This window comes from Macaca fascicularis, chromosome 19, assembly GCF_037993035.2.
Source record: "Macaca fascicularis isolate 582-1 chromosome 19, T2T-MFA8v1.1".
Taxonomy (NCBI): Eukaryota; Metazoa; Chordata; class Mammalia; order Primates; family Cercopithecidae; genus Macaca; species Macaca fascicularis.
In genome coordinates, this window is record NC_088393.1 from 39,963,163 (window position 1) to 39,980,019 (window position 16,857).

At 48.9% G+C, this 16,857-nt stretch overlaps 1 protein-coding gene and 1 long non-coding RNA gene across 2 annotated transcripts in view; one reads left to right on the forward strand and one right to left on the reverse strand.

Moving 5' to 3' along the window:
* Positions 1-16,857, reverse strand: part of LOC123570191 (uncharacterized) — a 17,489-nt gene continuing 632 nt past the window's right edge. Inside the window, exon 2 of the long non-coding RNA XR_010583578.2 lies at positions 1-178. This is a non-coding gene — a long non-coding RNA (uncharacterized lncRNA). The remainder of the gene's footprint in view (positions 179-16,857) is intronic.
* Positions 9,414-16,857, forward strand: part of NUDT19 (nudix hydrolase 19) — a 21,620-nt gene continuing 14,176 nt past the window's right edge. Inside the window, exon 1 of the mRNA XM_005588745.4 lies at positions 9,414-10,271. Within this exon, the coding sequence (XP_005588802.3) occupies positions 9,558-10,271 (714 nt within the window). The 5' untranslated portion in view covers positions 9,414-9,557. The remainder of the gene's footprint in view (positions 10,272-16,857) is intronic.

The window sequence follows — 16,857 nt, forward strand, 5'->3', positions numbered from 1 at the left end:
CAGGAGTTAAGAAGAATTTACTTAGGCAGATAGCGAGGGCACGGAAATCCTCCGTAAAATTTTCCTTTCTAACAAAGAGCATCCTGTAAAATCCAGCTGCAGACACAGATCCGACAGGTGTGCCACTCCTGTTGAAGATGGCGGCTCCATCTTCCCTTCTCTTTGTCAGCCACGTGTACTGTAAGAAGCAGACAAGATGACACGGATCAACTGGAAACCATGTGCATGATAAGATTAGGGTGGTGTGACCAGCCTTCCCCAAAATCATGCCACTGCACTCCAGCCTGGGGTGACAGAGTGAGTGAGACCCTGTCTCAAAAAAAAAAAAAAAAAAAAAAATGCTGGGCGCGGTGGCTCAGGCCTATAATCCCAGCACTTTGGGAGGCCAAGGCGGGTGGATCACATGAGGTCAGGAGTTCAAGACCAGCCTGGCCAAGATGGTGAAACCCTGTCTCTACTAAAAATACAAAAATTAGCCGGATGTGGTGGCTGGCGCCTGTAATCCCAGCTACTTGGGAGGCTGAGGCAGGAGAATCACTTGAACCCAGGAGGTGGAGGTTGCAGTGAGCCGAGATCATGCCACTGCACTCTAGCCTGGGCAACAGGAGCAAGACTCCTCAAAAAAATAAAATAAAAATAAAGGCTGGTGTTGCTGCGTTGGCTCATGTCTGTAATTCCAGCACTTTGCAAGGCCAAGGCAAGTGATCAGTTGAGCACAGGAGTTCAACACCAGCTTGGGCAACAAAGCAAAACCTTATCTCTACAAAACATACAAAAATTAGGCAGTTGTGGTGCTGTAGTCCCAGCTACTCAGGAGGCCGAGGTGGGAGGACCACTTGAGCCTGGGGGTGTCCAGGCTGTGGTGAGCTATGACAGCATCACCGCACCTGGGCCACAGAGTGAGACCCTGTCTCAGAAAAAAAAAAAAAAAAAAAAAAGAATAACCACCTAAAAATAATTTCTCAGAATGATTTTAAAGAAGGTTTTAGTCCGGGCGCGGTGGCTCAAGCCTGTAATCCCAGCACTTTGGGAGGCCGAGACGGGTGGATCACGAGGTCAGGAGATCGAGACCATCCTGGCTAACACGGTGAAACCCCGTCTCTACTAAAAAATACAAAAAACTAGCCGGGCGAGGTGGCAGGTGCCTGTAGTCCCAGCTACTTGGGAGGCTGAGGCAGGAGAATGGCGTGAACCCGGGAGGCAGAGCTTGCAGTGAGCTGAGATCCGGCCACTGCACTCCAGCCTGGGTGACAGAGCGAGACTCCATCTCAAAAAAAAAAAAAAAAAAAGGTTTTATTCTTTTCTCTTTTTTTTTTTGAGATGGAGTCTAAGTCTGTCGCCCAGGATGGAGTGCAGTGGCACAATCTTGGCTCACTGCAACCTCTGCCACCTGGGTTCAAGCAATTCTTCCGCGCCACCATACCCAGCTAATTTTTGTATTTTTAGTAGAGACGGGGTTTCACCCTGTTGACCAGGCTGGTCTCAAACTCCTGACCTCAGGTGATCAGCCCACGTTGGCCTCCCAGAATGCTGGGGTTACAGGCATGAACCACAGTGCCAAGCCTACACTGTGATTCTTGGAGTACAAGATGTTACTGGTCATTCATTCATAGGTGAATCTTTTGTATCCTCCATGACATGCCTTGGGTTTTTTTGGCAGGTTAACCCAACTCACCTGTGAGACTGACGCATCTCCAAGCTTAAGTAAACTCTTTATAGCTAGCCCTGTAGATCACACTCTATTCCTTTTTTATTTTTATTTATTTATTTATTCATTTATTTTTAAGACGGAGTCTCGCTCTGTGGCCCACGCTGGAGGGCAGTGGCACGATCTCGGCTCACTGCAAGCTCCACCTCCCAGGCTCACACCATTCTCCTGCCTCAGCCTCCCGAGTAGCTGGGACTACAGGGGCCTGCAACCATGCCTGGTTAATTTTTTGTATTTTCAGTAGAGACGGGGTTTCACCGTGTTAGCCAGGATGGTCTTGATCTCCTGACCTCATGATCCACCTGCCTCGGCCTCCCAAAGTGCTGGGATTACAGGCGTGAGCCACTGTGCCTGGCCCCTTTTTTATTTTTAACTGAGAAACGTGGTAATAAATAACAGAAGTCAGTTTGTGCTTGTTGACCAGAGATTGAAATAAAGCCTACTAGAAGCTGGGTAAACAGCAACATGACATGTTTATAAAGTTGTTTTTTTTTTTTTTACTTTCAGGATTACACGTGTTCTAGTAAGTCAAACAAAGAAATCTCTTGGCTGGGCATAGCAGCTCAGGCCTGTAATCTCAGCACTTTGGGAGGCCAAGGCAGGCGGATCACCTGAGGTCAGGAGTTCGAGACCAGCCTGGCTAACATGGTGAAACCTCGTCTCTACTAAATATACAAAAATTAGCCAGGCGTGGTGATGGGCGCCTATAGTCCCAGCTACTTGGGAGGCTGAGGTGGGAGGATCACTTGAGCCTGGGAGGCTGAGGCTGCGGTGAGCCAAGATCACGCCACTGTACTCCAAACTGGGCAACAGAGTGAGACTCCATCTTAAAAAAAAAAAAAAGAAATCTCTTATAGTACAGATAGCTAGAGAGAATCACTAGAACAGAAGAATTGCTATCCCACCAAACTGGGGTGTGCTCACCCAGTTCAGTAAAGCCAGACACCCACACCAACGTTTGCAGTGGTAGAAAAGGGGCTTATTTGCAGGGCACCAAACAAGGAGAATCTGGCGGCTTATGCTTAAGGCTCAACCTCATTTTGAAGGGAGGGGTGAGTCAGGGGAAGCGCAGAGATCATAGGTGGATTTGAAGATTTTCTGATTTGTGGGCTGGGTAAGGTGGCTCATGACTGTAATCCCAGCACTGTGGGAGGCCAAGGCAGGTGGATCACCTGAGGCCAGCATTTCGAGATCAGCCTGGTCAACACAGGAAGACACTGTTTCTACAAAAAAATAAAAAAGAAGAAAGAAAAGAAAAAATTAGCAGGACGTGGTGGCACACACCTGTAGTCCTAGCTACTCAGGAGGCCAAGCTGGAGGATCCCTTAAGCTTAGGAGTTTGAGACTGCAGTGAGCCATGATTGTGCCACTGCACTCCAGCCTGGGGGACAGAGTGAGACCCCGTCCCTTAAAAAAAAAAAAAATTCTGATTTGTGATTGAAGGAGGTGAAGTGTTGTCTAAAAATTTGGGATCAGCAGAAATGAATGTTGTCTCTGGCCTATGGGTGCGACTCCTTCCAAGCATTTCAGGGAGAAATTTAGAACAGAGAACAGTGGTCAGAGATCAGTCCCCCATCTTCTCAGATCTCTGTGCCAGAGGATCCATTGTAGGGGACTGGGTTTCTGAAAAACAATTCAGGGATATATGTTAAGATGCTATCTTTAGTTTCTTTTTTTTTTTTTTGAGACGGAGTCTCGCTCCGTCGCCCAGGCTGGAGTGCAGTGGCCGGATCTCGGCTCACTGCAAGCTCCGCCTCCCGGGTTTACGCCATTCTCCTGCCTCAGCCTCCCAAGTAGCTGGGACTACAGGCGCCCGCCACCTCGCCCGGCTAGTTTTTTGTATTTTTTACTAGACATGGGGTTTCACCGTGTTAGCCAGGATGGTCTTGATCTCCTGACCTCGTGATCCGCCCGTCTTGGCCTCCCAAAGTGCTGGGATTACAGGCTTGAGCCACCGCGCCCGGCCTATCTTTAGTTTCTATAGGGAACCAAACATCTCAGGATTCTAACTCCCTTGGTTATCGTTTTATGTTTATTTATTTATTTAAATATTTATTTTGAGACAGTCTTGCTCTGTCACCCAGGCTGGAGTGCAATGGCATGAGCTCAGCTCACTGCAACCTCCACCTCCCAGGTTTGAGCGATTCTCATGCCTCAGCCTCTCGAGTAGCTGGGATTATACGTGCACCACACCCAGCTAATTTTTGTATTTTTAGTAGAGATGGAGTTTCACTATATTGGCCAGGCTGGTCTCCAACTCCCAGTATCAGGTGATCCGTCCACCTCGGCCTCCCAAAGTGCTGGGATTACAGGTGTGAGCCACTGCACTAGCCAAGATGTTATCTTTAGTTTCTACAGGGAACCACACATCTCAGGATTCTAACTCCTTGGCTATTATTTTAAGTGACTGTTACCTTCTTGCTTATCACAGTGCTCATTTATCTTTCAGGGCTCGCTATGTGCCTGGAATTTCCCTTAAAGGAACTCAGGATTTTCCTTTATGGAAATGTTTTGGTGGGGTGGGGGGCACAGGCCCCTGAGAGGGATCCCGGCTCCATCTCAGAATAAAGAGTTAAGTGTCTTTAGCTAGAAAGTGAGCAACTGTTGTCATAAACAAAGCTACCTGATCTCTTGTGACCCAGCGGCACAGCATAATTGCTGTGCTTGTCAGGGGTGGCTGTGTGCACACCCACAGCCAGGCCTGAGCAGCTGGCACCGTGCCACAGGCAGAAGAGGGCAGGGCACTCTGAGAACATGCTGGCCAGTTTGGAGACAGATTCCTATATTTGCTGGCTGTGCGACTTTCACTAAATCACTACTATGAATTGTCTTTTCATATCTCTTGCCCTTTTTTCTACACAGTTCTACAACTGGTTTTTCTTCTCCATTTTTCCTCAACTCTTATCCTTTGTGACGGACGTTGCACATAATTTTCCAGTTGATCATTTATCTTATACTTTGCTGATGGTGTTTCTTGTCATAATAAAGTTATATATACGGACAGAGAGTGCAATTGATCAATCCTTTATTGCCTCTAGATTTCTTTTTTTTTTTTTTTGAGACGGAGTCTCGCTCTGTCACCCGGGCTGGAGTGCAGTGGCCAGATCTCAGCTCACTGCAAGCTCCGCCTCCCGGGTTTACGCCATTCTCCTGCCTCAGCCTCCCGAGTAGCTGGGACTACAGGCGCCCGCCAACTCACCCGGCTAGTTTTTTTGTATTTTTTAGTAGAGACGGGGTTTCACCGTGTTACCAGGATGGTCTCGATCTCCTGACCTCATGATCCACCCGTCTCGGCCTCCCAAAGTGCTGGGATTACAGGCTTGAGCCACTGCGCCCGGCCGCCTCTAGATTTCAAATCAAAGGTTATACAGAATTTATCTGTTTTCTTCTAATGCTTAGATGGCTTCATTTTTTTTTATCCACTGTGTTAGTGATATGGTTTGGATACTTGCACCCTCCAAATCTCATGTTGAAGTGTGATCCCCAATGCTGGACTTAGGCCTAGCAGGAGATGTCTGGGTCATGGGGCGGATCCCTCATGAAGGGCTTGGTGCCTTCCCCACGGTAATGAGGGAGTTCTTGCTCTATTAGTTCATGCAAGAGCTGGTTGTTTAAAACAGCCTAGCATCTCTCTTGCTCCCTCTCGCCAATGACATGCCGCCCCCTCTTGCCTTCTGTCATGACTGGAAGCTTCTTGAAGCCTCACCAGGAGAAGATGCTGGCACTATGGTTCTTGTACAGCCTGCAGAACTGTGAGCCAAACAATCTCTTTTCTATATAAATTACCCAGTCTTGGATGTTCCTTTAGAGCCAGCCTCCAAGGTGACTTCCCCATCTCCTGGTATTTCCTCCCTCTCACATTGCATAGAGCTAACCAGTGTAACGCTAGGATACTGTGGAAATAATGGAGTGTAACTTCTTTTTTTCTTTTTCTTTTCTTTTCTTTTTTTTTATTTTTAAGACAGAGTTTTCACTCTTGTCCAGGCTAGAGGGCAGTGGCGTGATCTCAGCTCACTGCTACCTCCACCTCCCGGGTTCAAGCAATTCTCCTGCCTCAGCCTCCCAAGTAGCTGGGATTACAAGTACGCACCATCACACCTGGCTAATTGGTTTATATTTTCAGTAGAGACAGGGTTTCACTATGTTGGCCAGGCTGGTCTCAAACTTCTGACCTCAGGTCGTCCACCTGCCTCAGTCTCCCAAAGTGTTGGGATTACAGTTGTGAGCCACTGTGCCCGGCCTGAAGTGTAACTTTTGAGGCTAAGTCCTAAAAGACATCATGGTTTCTTCCTCTCTCATGGATCACTCTTTGTGGGAGAAGTTTACCCACCAAGTCCTGAAGACATTGAATCAACCCTATGGAAAGATCCATGCAGTAAGGAACTAGGCCTCCTGCCAACAGTCATGTGAGTGAGCCATTGAGGAACTGGATCTCCCAGTGCTGGACAAGCCCTGGCTGACATGCTGATCACAACCTCATGGGAGATACTGAGTTAGGATCACCACATGGAGGTGGTCCCTCATCCCTGATCAACAGAAACGGTGGGATAATCAATGTCCATTGTTTTTTGTTTGTTTTTCTTGTTTTTTGTTCTGTTTTTGTTTTTGAGACAGAGTCTTGCTCTGTCACCCAGGCTGGAGTGCAGTAGTACTATCTCAGCTCACTGTAACCTCCGCCTCCTGGGTTCAAGCGGTTCTCCTGCCTCAGCCTCCTGAGTAGCTGGGATTACAGGTGCCTGCCACCCCACACAGGTACATTTTTGTTTGTATTTTTAGTAGAGATGGGGTTTCACCATGTTAGCCAGGCTGGTCTCAAACTCCTGACCTCAGGTGATCCACCCGCCTTGGCCTCCCAAAGTGCTGGGATTACAGGTGTGAGTCACTGCACCCCGCCTCTTTTTTTCTATTTCGAGGCAGAGTCTTGCTCTGTTGCCTAGGTCAGAGTACAGTGGCATGATCATGGCTCACTGCAGCCTCCAACTCCTGGGCTCAAGTGATCCTCCCATCTCAGCCTCTTGAGTAGCTGGGACTATAGGCATGTGATACCACACCCAGCTAATTTTCTTTCTTTTTTTTTTTTTTGAGACAGAGTCTTACTCTGTTGCCCAGGCTGGAGTGCAGTGGCACAATCTCGGCTCACTGCAAGCTCTGCCTCCCGGGTTCTTGCCATTCTCCTGCCTCAGCCTTCCGAGTAGCTGGGACTACAGTCGCCCGCCACCACGCCCAGCTTTTTTGTATTTTTAGTAGAGACAGGGTTTCACCGTGTTAGCCAGGATGGTCTCGATCTCCCGACCTGTGATCCACCCACCTTGGCCTCCCAAAGTGCTGGGATTACAGGCGTGCGCCACCTCGCCTGGCCGCTAATTTTCTTTTTTTAAGAGATGGGATCTCGCTGTATTTCCCAGGTTGGTCTTGAATTCCTGGCCTCAAGTTATCCTCCCACCTTGGCCTCCCAAAGCGTTAGGGTTACAGGCATTACCCACTATGCCTGGACAGTAAGTGTTTACTGATTTAAGTTACCAAGTTTTTGAGTAATTTGTTAACAGCATTAAGTAAATAATATATCCACAAATTAATTTGTCCTGTGAGCAGAGCACTTTAGATTTGAATATGATATCTGTATCTCTTTGAATGCTCATGGATAGTTCTTTGGTTCTGTACTGTTTCTTGGCTACAGTTCAGATAACTGAGTTTATACGATGTGATCTCTGGATCCGTAAACTGTTAATTGTGTCATCTCAGAGCCCCACGTATGACAGTCATGGCAGTGTGCACATTTTGGACACCGTTCTGTGTTGGTAAAGGTCCAGTTTCTGCCAGGTGTGGTGGCTCACACCTGTAATCCCAGCACTTTGGGAGGCTGAGGTAGGTGGATCACTTGAGGTCTGGAGTTTGAGACCAGCCCGGCCAACATGATGAAACCTTGTCTCTACTAAAAATACAAAAATTAGTGAGGCGTGGTAGCACGCACCTGCAATCCCAGCTACTCCAGAGGCTGAGGCAGGAGAATTGCTTGAACCCAAGAGGCAGATATTGCAGTAAGCTGAGATCACACCACTGCACTCCAGCCTGGTGAGAGAGCCAGACTCCCCCTCAAAAAAAAAAAAAAAAAAAAGGTTCAGTTTCTCTTATTTTGCTATGCACCCAGGACTTGGTCATCTCACTCATGAGTAATCAGCTTCTGTGAAAAGCAGCTGATGTTGAAACATACACATTCACCCACAAAACCATGGTGTTATTTTACTGTGAAGGGAGTACTATGTTCTTAAGACTCTTAATCCCTCCATAAATGGTTAGTCGTCTGTAAAATGGTGATGTCTTTCCACTTCATGGGGTTTTGTAAGAATTACACAACTAACACTATAAAGTTCCTAGTGCCTCAGACAGTGTACTTAGTAACTACTAATATTATTATCCCCTAGGATTATTATTACTCCTAGTATTGAAGACATGTTACTTTAATCACCTGAGTACCTTAATTTCTTTCTCTCCCTTGCTCCGTATTTTTATTTTATTTGTTTTTTTGAGACAGAGTCTTGCTCTGTCACCCATGCCGGAATGCAGTGGCACGATCTTGGCTCACTGCAACCTCCGCCCAGATTCAAGTGATTCTCCTGCCTCAGCCTCCCGAGTGGCTGCAACTATAGGTGCGGGCCACCACACCCAACTAATTTTTATATTTTTAGTAGAGACGGGGTTTTGCCATTTTGGCCACGCTGGTGTCGAAGTCCTGGCCTCAGGTGATCCGCCCGCCTCGGCCTCCCAAAGTGCTGGGATTACAGGTGTGAGCCACAGCGCCTGGCCAGAGACCAGGTCTCTTAAAACAAACAAACAAAACCCTAAATATTGACAATGTCATCTGTGGATTCTACCCAGGAAATAACCCACATTAAAATGATGGCTTGTGAGGGTCGGCAGGAGTATAGTGTATTTCATCCAAAAATATAACAAATGTATAATCCAATTATAATAGCAATTATGGCAGAAGCTGTTGGTGACTGACAAGGAATTATAAAAGAGTCAAATTTACACAGGCTTTTCAAAAGATCATAATCCTGCTATTGAAGGTGGGAGTCTTCTAGACACTAAAAAGGTGGAGAGAAATCTCCATGTGGAGGCCCAGATTAAACATCTCCCATCAAAGTGGAACTCGTCAAATGTCCTAAGACACCTAAGGCCGTCCCCAGGCTCCCTGACAATAAAAGGTAACCAGAACACGAGAGAAATGACTCTGGGAGTACCTTTCACATTGAAGCTGTGCAGTAGGAAATTTATAATTTGGCATCTGGCTCATCCATTCATTTCTCATTGGTGTGGTTCATGTGTGCTTGTAAAGGTCAACCTTCTGCCCTTCGAATGTCCTCTCTTCCTCTCCCACAGGGAACACCCACATGTGGATCCTTGTTTAAAGGAGAAAGTCCTAGTCCTGAGCTTTTAGCGGGGTGGATGTCATCAGGCCTGGGTTTGCATCCTGTTTTTTTTCACCATGGCAAGTCATATGCGGCCTTAAGCATTCCTGCTCTTGGTCCAAGCTTCCTGCGTGGGAATACTGCGGTCCTCCTTTCAGACAGCTGTGAATGACAAAACGCTCGCTGGCTGCCGTCACACCCATTGTCCCGCGAGAGTGCCCTAGCTGGGCCCCACTGCACTCAAGGCGGTGCCTGCTCAGTTGCCCCTCCCACAGGCAGGCGCCGGTGCAGGTGCCAACCAAACGCCCAGGTTCACCCAGCGCCGGATGCTCGCCCTCAAGCCCCGCGAGGCCGCCGGGGGTGCTGGGGTCCCTGCAGGGCAGGGCCACCTGCCGAGGAGCCCCAGCCGCGCCAGAATCGTATCCGGGTAACCGCGCGCCATGAACAGCTCCCTGCGGCCGGGCCCCAGCCGCTGGCGGCGGGCGGCCAGCATCGTGCTGGCGGCAGCCTGGACGCGCCCGGAGACTGCCACCCCGCCGTCGCGCCCGCCGCCCGCCGAGGGCTTCCGGCTGCTGCTGCTGCAGCGCTCCCCGCACCAAGGCTTCATGCCGGGCGCGCACGTCTTCCCGGGCGGAGTGCTGGACGCAGCCGACCGCTCGGCGGACTGGCTGGGCCTCTTCGCGCCGCACCATGGGCCGCCAGGCTTTGGCCTGGGCCCAGCGCCATTCAGCCGGGCCGCTTTCCCGTCGCTACCCCACACCGGTGACAGCAACGCCGACAACACTGGGGCGCTGCCTGAGGACGTAGCCTTCCGCATCTGCGCCGTGCGCGAGGCCTTCGAGGAGGCGGGCGTGCTGCTGCTGCGACCCAGGAGTTCCCCGCCTGGCCCAGCACCAGGGCCCGGCCTCGCCCTGGAGCCGCCCCCGGGCCTGGCAGCCTGGCGCGCCCGCGTGCGCCGGGACCCGCGCCACTTCCTGCGGCTGTGCGCCCACCTCGACTGCACGCCCGACATCTGGGCGCTGCACAACTGGAGTGCATGGCTCACCCCTTTCTCGCGCAGCGCCACTCGCCGCTTCGACACGGCCTTCTTCCTGTGCTGCTTGCGCGAGCCACCGCCTGTCTACCCCGACTTGGCGGAGGTGGTGGGCTACCAGGTAGGGCCTGCTCATGGCCTTGCTGGGGACCGCAGGGATGTGAGAGGGAGGACCCCTCCTGGTGGCCCAGGCCTCCCAGGGACACTTGCATAGGCGGAGCCCAGAGAGAGTAGCCAGGAACGCTTGGAGGGCAGGAAACCCTCACACCTGCAGACTAAAGCCATGCTCTTGGTGAAGCTCTGCTTTCCTAGGCTTTGGGGTCTCAAGGCCTCCAGCCTGTCTCTCCACGTGGTTCCTCCAGCGGAGAACCCCTGTCCTAAGCACTTGTACATGTGTAGAAGTAGTTCATCTCCACAGCCGTTTAATTTGGTTTTCTTCGAGAACAGACTTAGTATGATTTCAGTCTTCCTATTTTTATTTATTTTTGGTACAGATGGGGGTCTTGTCTCTCTGTGTTGCACACCCAGGCTGGTCTCCAGCTCCTGGTGTATCCAGAATTGGTTGCTTCCTGTGGGTTCTTGGTCTCGCTGACTCTAAGAATAAAGCCGCGGACCCTCACAGTGAGTGTTACAGTTCTTAAAGATGGTGTGTCTAGAGTTTGGTCCTTCAGAGGTTCAGATGTGTCTGGAGTTTCTTCCTTCCAGGGGGTTCATGGTCTTGCTGACTTCGGGAGTGAAGCCACAGACCTTCGAAGTGAGTGTTACAGCTCTTAAAGGTGGTGTACCTGGAGTTGTTTGTTCCTCCTGGTGGGTTCGTGGTCTTGCTGACTTTAGGAGTGAAGCTGCAGACCTTTGCGGTCAGTGTTACAGCTCATAAAGTTAGTGCGGACCCAAGGAGTGAGCAGCAGCAAGATTTATTGCAAAAAGCAAAAGAACAAAGCTCCCACAGCATTGAAGGGGACCCCAGTGGTTGACTGCTGCTGGCTGGGATGGGGGGGTGGGGCAGGGGCGCCAGCTTTTATTCCCTTATTTGACCCCGCCCACGTCCTGCTGATTGATCCATTTTATAGAGCACTGATTGGTCCGTTTTTACAGAGTGCTGATTGTTGCATTTACAAACCTTTAGCTAGACATAGAGCACTAATTGGTCCGTTTTTACAGAGTGCTGATTGGTGCATTTGCAAACCTCTAGCTAGACAGAAAAGTTCTCCAAGTCCCCACTCAACCCAGGAAGTTCAGCTGGCTTTACCTCTCAATCCCCCTCTAAACAGGACACCCCAGCTGCTGTTGGGAATTGGGCGATGACTGCTCTAGCTACTTCCTGCTGGATAGGGGCAAAGAAAGTGCCCTGCAGTTGTAGTGTCCTCCAGAGGGGAACTCTCTAGGCCAGTGAAAGGGCCAGCAGGTCGGTCCAGGGGTCCTTGGTAGAAGTTGTTAGTTGAGCTCATTTGGGGTTCTGTTTATAAGACCATCTGTAGCTTGATGGCCTCTATTCTAGAGGAAACAAATTTGACAAGGAGGTTAAAAATACAGGTCCTGAAGGCGAGTAATAGTAAGATGGCTGTCACAGGACCTAGAAAGGGGAGAAGCCATGTTGCCCAACTCCAGAGGTTGGTATAAGAGTTTGAAAGGCATTGTCTGATTTCAGAAGCCTTTTCCTGTAAATGCTGGGCGGCACCTCGCACTATCCCTGACTTGTTAGTGTAAAAGCAACACTCTTCCCCTAAAAAGGCGCCAAGTCCTCCTTTCTCAGCAGTGAGGAGGTCTAGGCCTTGGGGGGTTTTGGAGAGTCACTGCTGCCAGAGTCTATGTGGGATTGCAGTTACTATCCTTACTGTACAGATTTTGTTATTTCTTGCAAATTGTCTGAGAAATCCTTTGAGCGTGTGTGGTAGTAGGATAATGAAGTAGATAAACTGGCTATTCTGGTTCCTGTAGCAGTGGCCATTTCTAACCCTATATACATGGGGTATTAGTTGTATGGCCCTGCGCTGAAGGACTTGAGCTTTGAGGGGCACTGATAGGGTCTGATTTCCATAAGATTAGAAGTTAGGATAATATATGTTACACTGTTAACTTTTAGCAAACTTTACTTTTGTTGAAAACCTTGTTAAGTTTGGGATTTCAAGTATTATTTGCTCTTAATAAGACCTCGTTCAGTCCATATTAACTTAAAATTGGTATAGATGGCTCCTTTCTGATTCTGTAAGTACTTTAAGGTTTGGCTAAGTGCAGACAGCTGGCATGTTTGAGCAGACCAATTGTTAGGCAATTTTCCTAACTCTGCTTCTGTAAGAGTTTCCTGATCACTTACTGAATACCCATTGTGTCTTTTTCCTTAATCGCCTGGGAGGAAACATCTATCATCCTGTCCTGAAGGGAGTTCCTCCTACGTCTGGTCAGACCTTCAGATTTAGATCCCCTGTTAGGAAACCTGCTGGGTTAAGGATTTTTGATAGGAAGGCTACGGGTTGTCAGTGGCCTCAGTGCTTTCAGGCTATGCCCTTGTTTACACTGACAACAAGGTGGTATTGGAGTGTTATAGGGTTACAGAGAAGACCTTCAATTATCAATAATAGGTTTTATATTTTTACCTTTTTTTTTTGGAGACAAAGTCTTGCCAGTCACCCAGGCTGGAGTGCAGTGGCACAGTCTAGGCTCACTGCAACTTCTGCCTCCTGGGTTCAAGCAATTCTCCTGCCTCAGCCTCCCAAGTAGCTGGGATTACAGGCGCACACCACCACCCCCAGCTAATTTTTGTATTTTTAGTAGAGATGGGGTTTCACCATGTTGGCCAAGTTGATCTCGAACTCCTGACCTCGTGATCCATCAGCCTTGGCCTCCCAAAATGCTGGCATTACAGGTGTGAATTATAGGTTTTAAATTTACCCTGGCTTTTAAAGGAATAGGGTACACTGTTATTTCTTTACTACTTCTCTTTCTCTCTGACTCCTTTGTCTCTTCCTCTCTTTCCTTCTGTCTTTGACTTTGTCTCTCTCTTTCTCTCTGCTGCTCTTTTCCTGCCTCTGCCAGCTGCTTATGCTGCTGTTCTCCCCTCTCCTTCCCCTTTTTGGTGGCTTCGGCAGTGTAAGACCGCCACCTCCTTGGGTTTTTGCACTGAGTACAATAACTCCATGATTTCCTCGTGGTATTTAATGGAGGTTCCCCCAGAGGTTAGGAACTCCCTTTCTTTCCATATTGCAGCATGGCCATGTAGGATTAGATAAGCATACTTGCTATCTGTATACACATTTATCCTTTTTCCCTTTCCCAGTTCTAAGGCTCAGTTAAGTGCCACTAGTTCTGCTAACTGGGCGCTGGTCCCTGGGGGGAAGAGGCTTACTTTCTTTTTTTTTTTTTTTTTTTTTTTTTTTTGAGACGGAGTCTCACGCTGTTGCCCAGGCTGGAGTGCAGTGGCGCGATCTCGGCTCACTGCAAGCTCCGCCTCCTGGGTTCAAGCCATTCTCCTGCCTCAGCCTCCTGAGTAGCTAGGACTACAGGCGCCCGCCACCGCGCCCGGCTAATTTTTTGTATTTTTAGTAGAGACGGGGTTTCACTGTGGTCTCGATCTCCTGACCTTGTGATCCGCCCGCCTCGGCCTCCCAAAGTGCAGGCTTACTTTCAAGTACGGTTACATCACTAACTGTGGCATAACCTGCCCTTTGTATCCCATTTTCCACAGAGGAACTTCCATCGGTATATAGGCTAAGGTCTGGATTAGCTAAGGGGACTTCTAAGAGATCCTCTTGGGCGGCATAAGTCTGGACTACAACCTGTTGGCAGCCATGCTCGACCGGCTCCCCATCCTCTGGGAGCAAAGCGGCAGGGCTGAGGGCCTCACACATATGCACTTGAAGCACCAGTCCCTCAAGGAGTAGTGCCTGGTATCTAAGCAGGCGGTTGTCTGATACCCATAAACTTCCTTTGGCACCTAGTGTGCCATTTACATCATGAGTAGTCCAGACAGCGAGATCCTTTCCTTGTATTATTGTGATAGCCTCTGACACTAAGACATCCACTGCCACAGCTACCTGTAAACAGTGACGCTAGCCTTTTGCTACTATATCAGTTTCCTTACTTAGGTATGCCACTGGCTGTGGGGTTGTCCCACGAGTCTGAGTAAGGACCCCAAGAGCTATTCCTGCTCTCTCTGTGACGTTTAAAGAAAAGTTTCGTCCTGTGGGAAGGCTTAAGGCTGGAGCTTGAGTTTGTTCCTTCCAATGCCCAGATTTCAGGGTTGATTCCCTGCTCAGGCAGGGGACAAGTGGTTAACTTGTTCCCCATATTCATGTAGATAATAGCTGCAGCTTCGGCTAATATATCCCTCCCTAATAAGGGTGTGGGACTTTCAGGCATAATAAGAAAGGCATGTGAAAAGAGCAAAGTCTCCCAGTTACAACTGAGGAGGTGGGAGAAATACCTGGTTACAGGCTGTCCCAGGATTCTTCGGATGGTAACAGACCTTGAGGACAGTCATCCAGGACAGGAGATTAACACTGAGAAGGCCCTGCCAGTGTCCAGGAGGAAGTCAATTTCCTGGCCCTCAATGGTTATACATAGCCAGGGCTCAGTGAGAGTGATGACATCAGCTGGTGCTTGCCCCAGGCACCCTCAGTCCTGTTGTTGCATCATCTGGTTGGCGGCTTCTGTCCCAGAGAACCTTTGTCCTCTGGGACAGTGTGCCTTCCAGTGATTGCCTCGGCATAGTGGACATGGGTGAGGGGGCAGCTTGTTTCTCATAGGACAATATTTTTTTAAAAAGTGTCCTTGTAAACCACACTGATAACAGGCCCTACCGGGTGATTGGCCTGCTCCATTTTCTGTCCTCTCTGAACCACCAAGGTTTGTTTTTCTGAGGGCCATGACTAAGGCTGTGGTCTTTCTCTGATCTCGCTTTTCCTTTTGGGCCTGTTCCTCTTGGTCCCTATTATAGAACACTGAGGTCGCCAGGTTTACTAATGCCTCCAGATTTTGTTCTGGGCCCAGGGCTCGCTTTTGGAGCTTTCTCCTGATATCTGTGGCTGATTGGGTAATAAACTTATCTTTTAGGATCAAATGACCGTCAAATGAGTTGAGTGACAGAGGAGTATATTTTCTTAATGCCTCCCCTAGCCGCTCGAGGAAGGCAGAAGGATTTTCTTCCTTTCCCTGTGTTATGGTGGACATCATTGAATAATTCATGGGCTTTTTCCTAATTCTCCTTAGTCCTTCTAGAACACAGGTCAACAGATGTTTATGACTCCAGTCCCCATGATCTGAGTCGAGGTCCCAGTGGGGATCCATACTGGGGTCGGCTTGCTGACTGGTAGGGAATTTATCCCTTTCTTTGGCTGTCATTCTATCGTTTATTTGACTAAGATACCAGGTATCTCCAAACTCTTGGGCTGCAGCTAAAGCCACATTCTTTTCATTAAAGGCCAGGGTTTGATCTAACAATAGCATGACATCTCTCCAAGTGAGATCGAAGGTTTGCCCTGGACCCTGTAGGACATCTGTGTACCTATCAGGATCATCCAAAAGCTTCCCAAGGTCTGCCTTGATCTGCTTTAAATCAGAGAGGGAGAAGGGGACATGTACCCGAGTTTGGACCAAGTTCCCCTTCCCCTACAGCTTGAAGGGCACATAGCCGATGGCCTGGGGGTTTTTGTGGTCCTTGGGAGATTTCTTTGCTTGTTTCCTTCTGGGCAGAGGGTATTAGAGGAGGCTTATCATTAATAGGAAGGGTAGCTATAGGGAGGATAGGATATGGGCGTAAGCTGAGAGATCCTCCTGTGGGATGTAAATTGCAAGCTTTGCATAGTGGTGTATTCTTCAGTGAAAAGAAAGCCTGGACATAGGGTATTTCACTCCATTTGCCTTCCCTCTTACAGAAAAGGTCAAGCTGCAGGATAGTATTGTTATACTTCCCTCAGGTGGCCATTTTTCCCCATCAGAGAGAGAATATTGGAGCCAGGCCATAGTGCAGAAAAAAATGAGGCACCTCTTTTTCAGGGTTTGTGGGTCAAATTGGTACCAATGGCTTAGAATGCATTTCAAGGGTGAGCCTGTTGGTGCCTGAGTGTTTCCCATCTGAAAGGCAAAACCACCCAAGATTTTGGTTTGTTTGTTTCTCCCCTGCCCAAGAACCCACAACGGTCCCTGGACCCTGCTGAGTGGACTAGTTGCGCTCACCGACGCAGCAGCAGAAACACTAGTTCTCCTCCTAGACCACAAGGAGGACCGAGGAAGGTCGGATTTAGTGGCCCTTACCGACGCATTCTCGAAAACCTGCACCCTTGCCTGTCCTCCTAGACCACAAAGCGAGAAAAATCAGATTTAGTGGCCCTTACCAACGCATTATCAAAAACCTGTTAGAGTCCTAAGCATTCTCCTGTTAGTAATGGGACTTTACCCCTGTCCTATAAAGATATTATGCTCCAAAAACGAAGTGGAGGGCCATACCCTGAGGGAGGGAAGGGATCTCCAGAGTTGGAAGAGTGACGCCTTTTGTCCCCACTTAGAATAGGCAGGATACAATTTCTGAGGCTCCCTATATTCTAGCTTCAGGAATAGCTTTTGTTAGGCCTTTTTGTCTGAGGAGGGATCCTAAAATTCCAGATAGTCACCCCCTACGACGGGGCTTTGGACAAAAATTATGTCTTTCTGATTGGTGAGCCCGGGTGTCTAAAGAAGGCAACAGAGTCCTGAAGTTTATACTAAAAAGCATT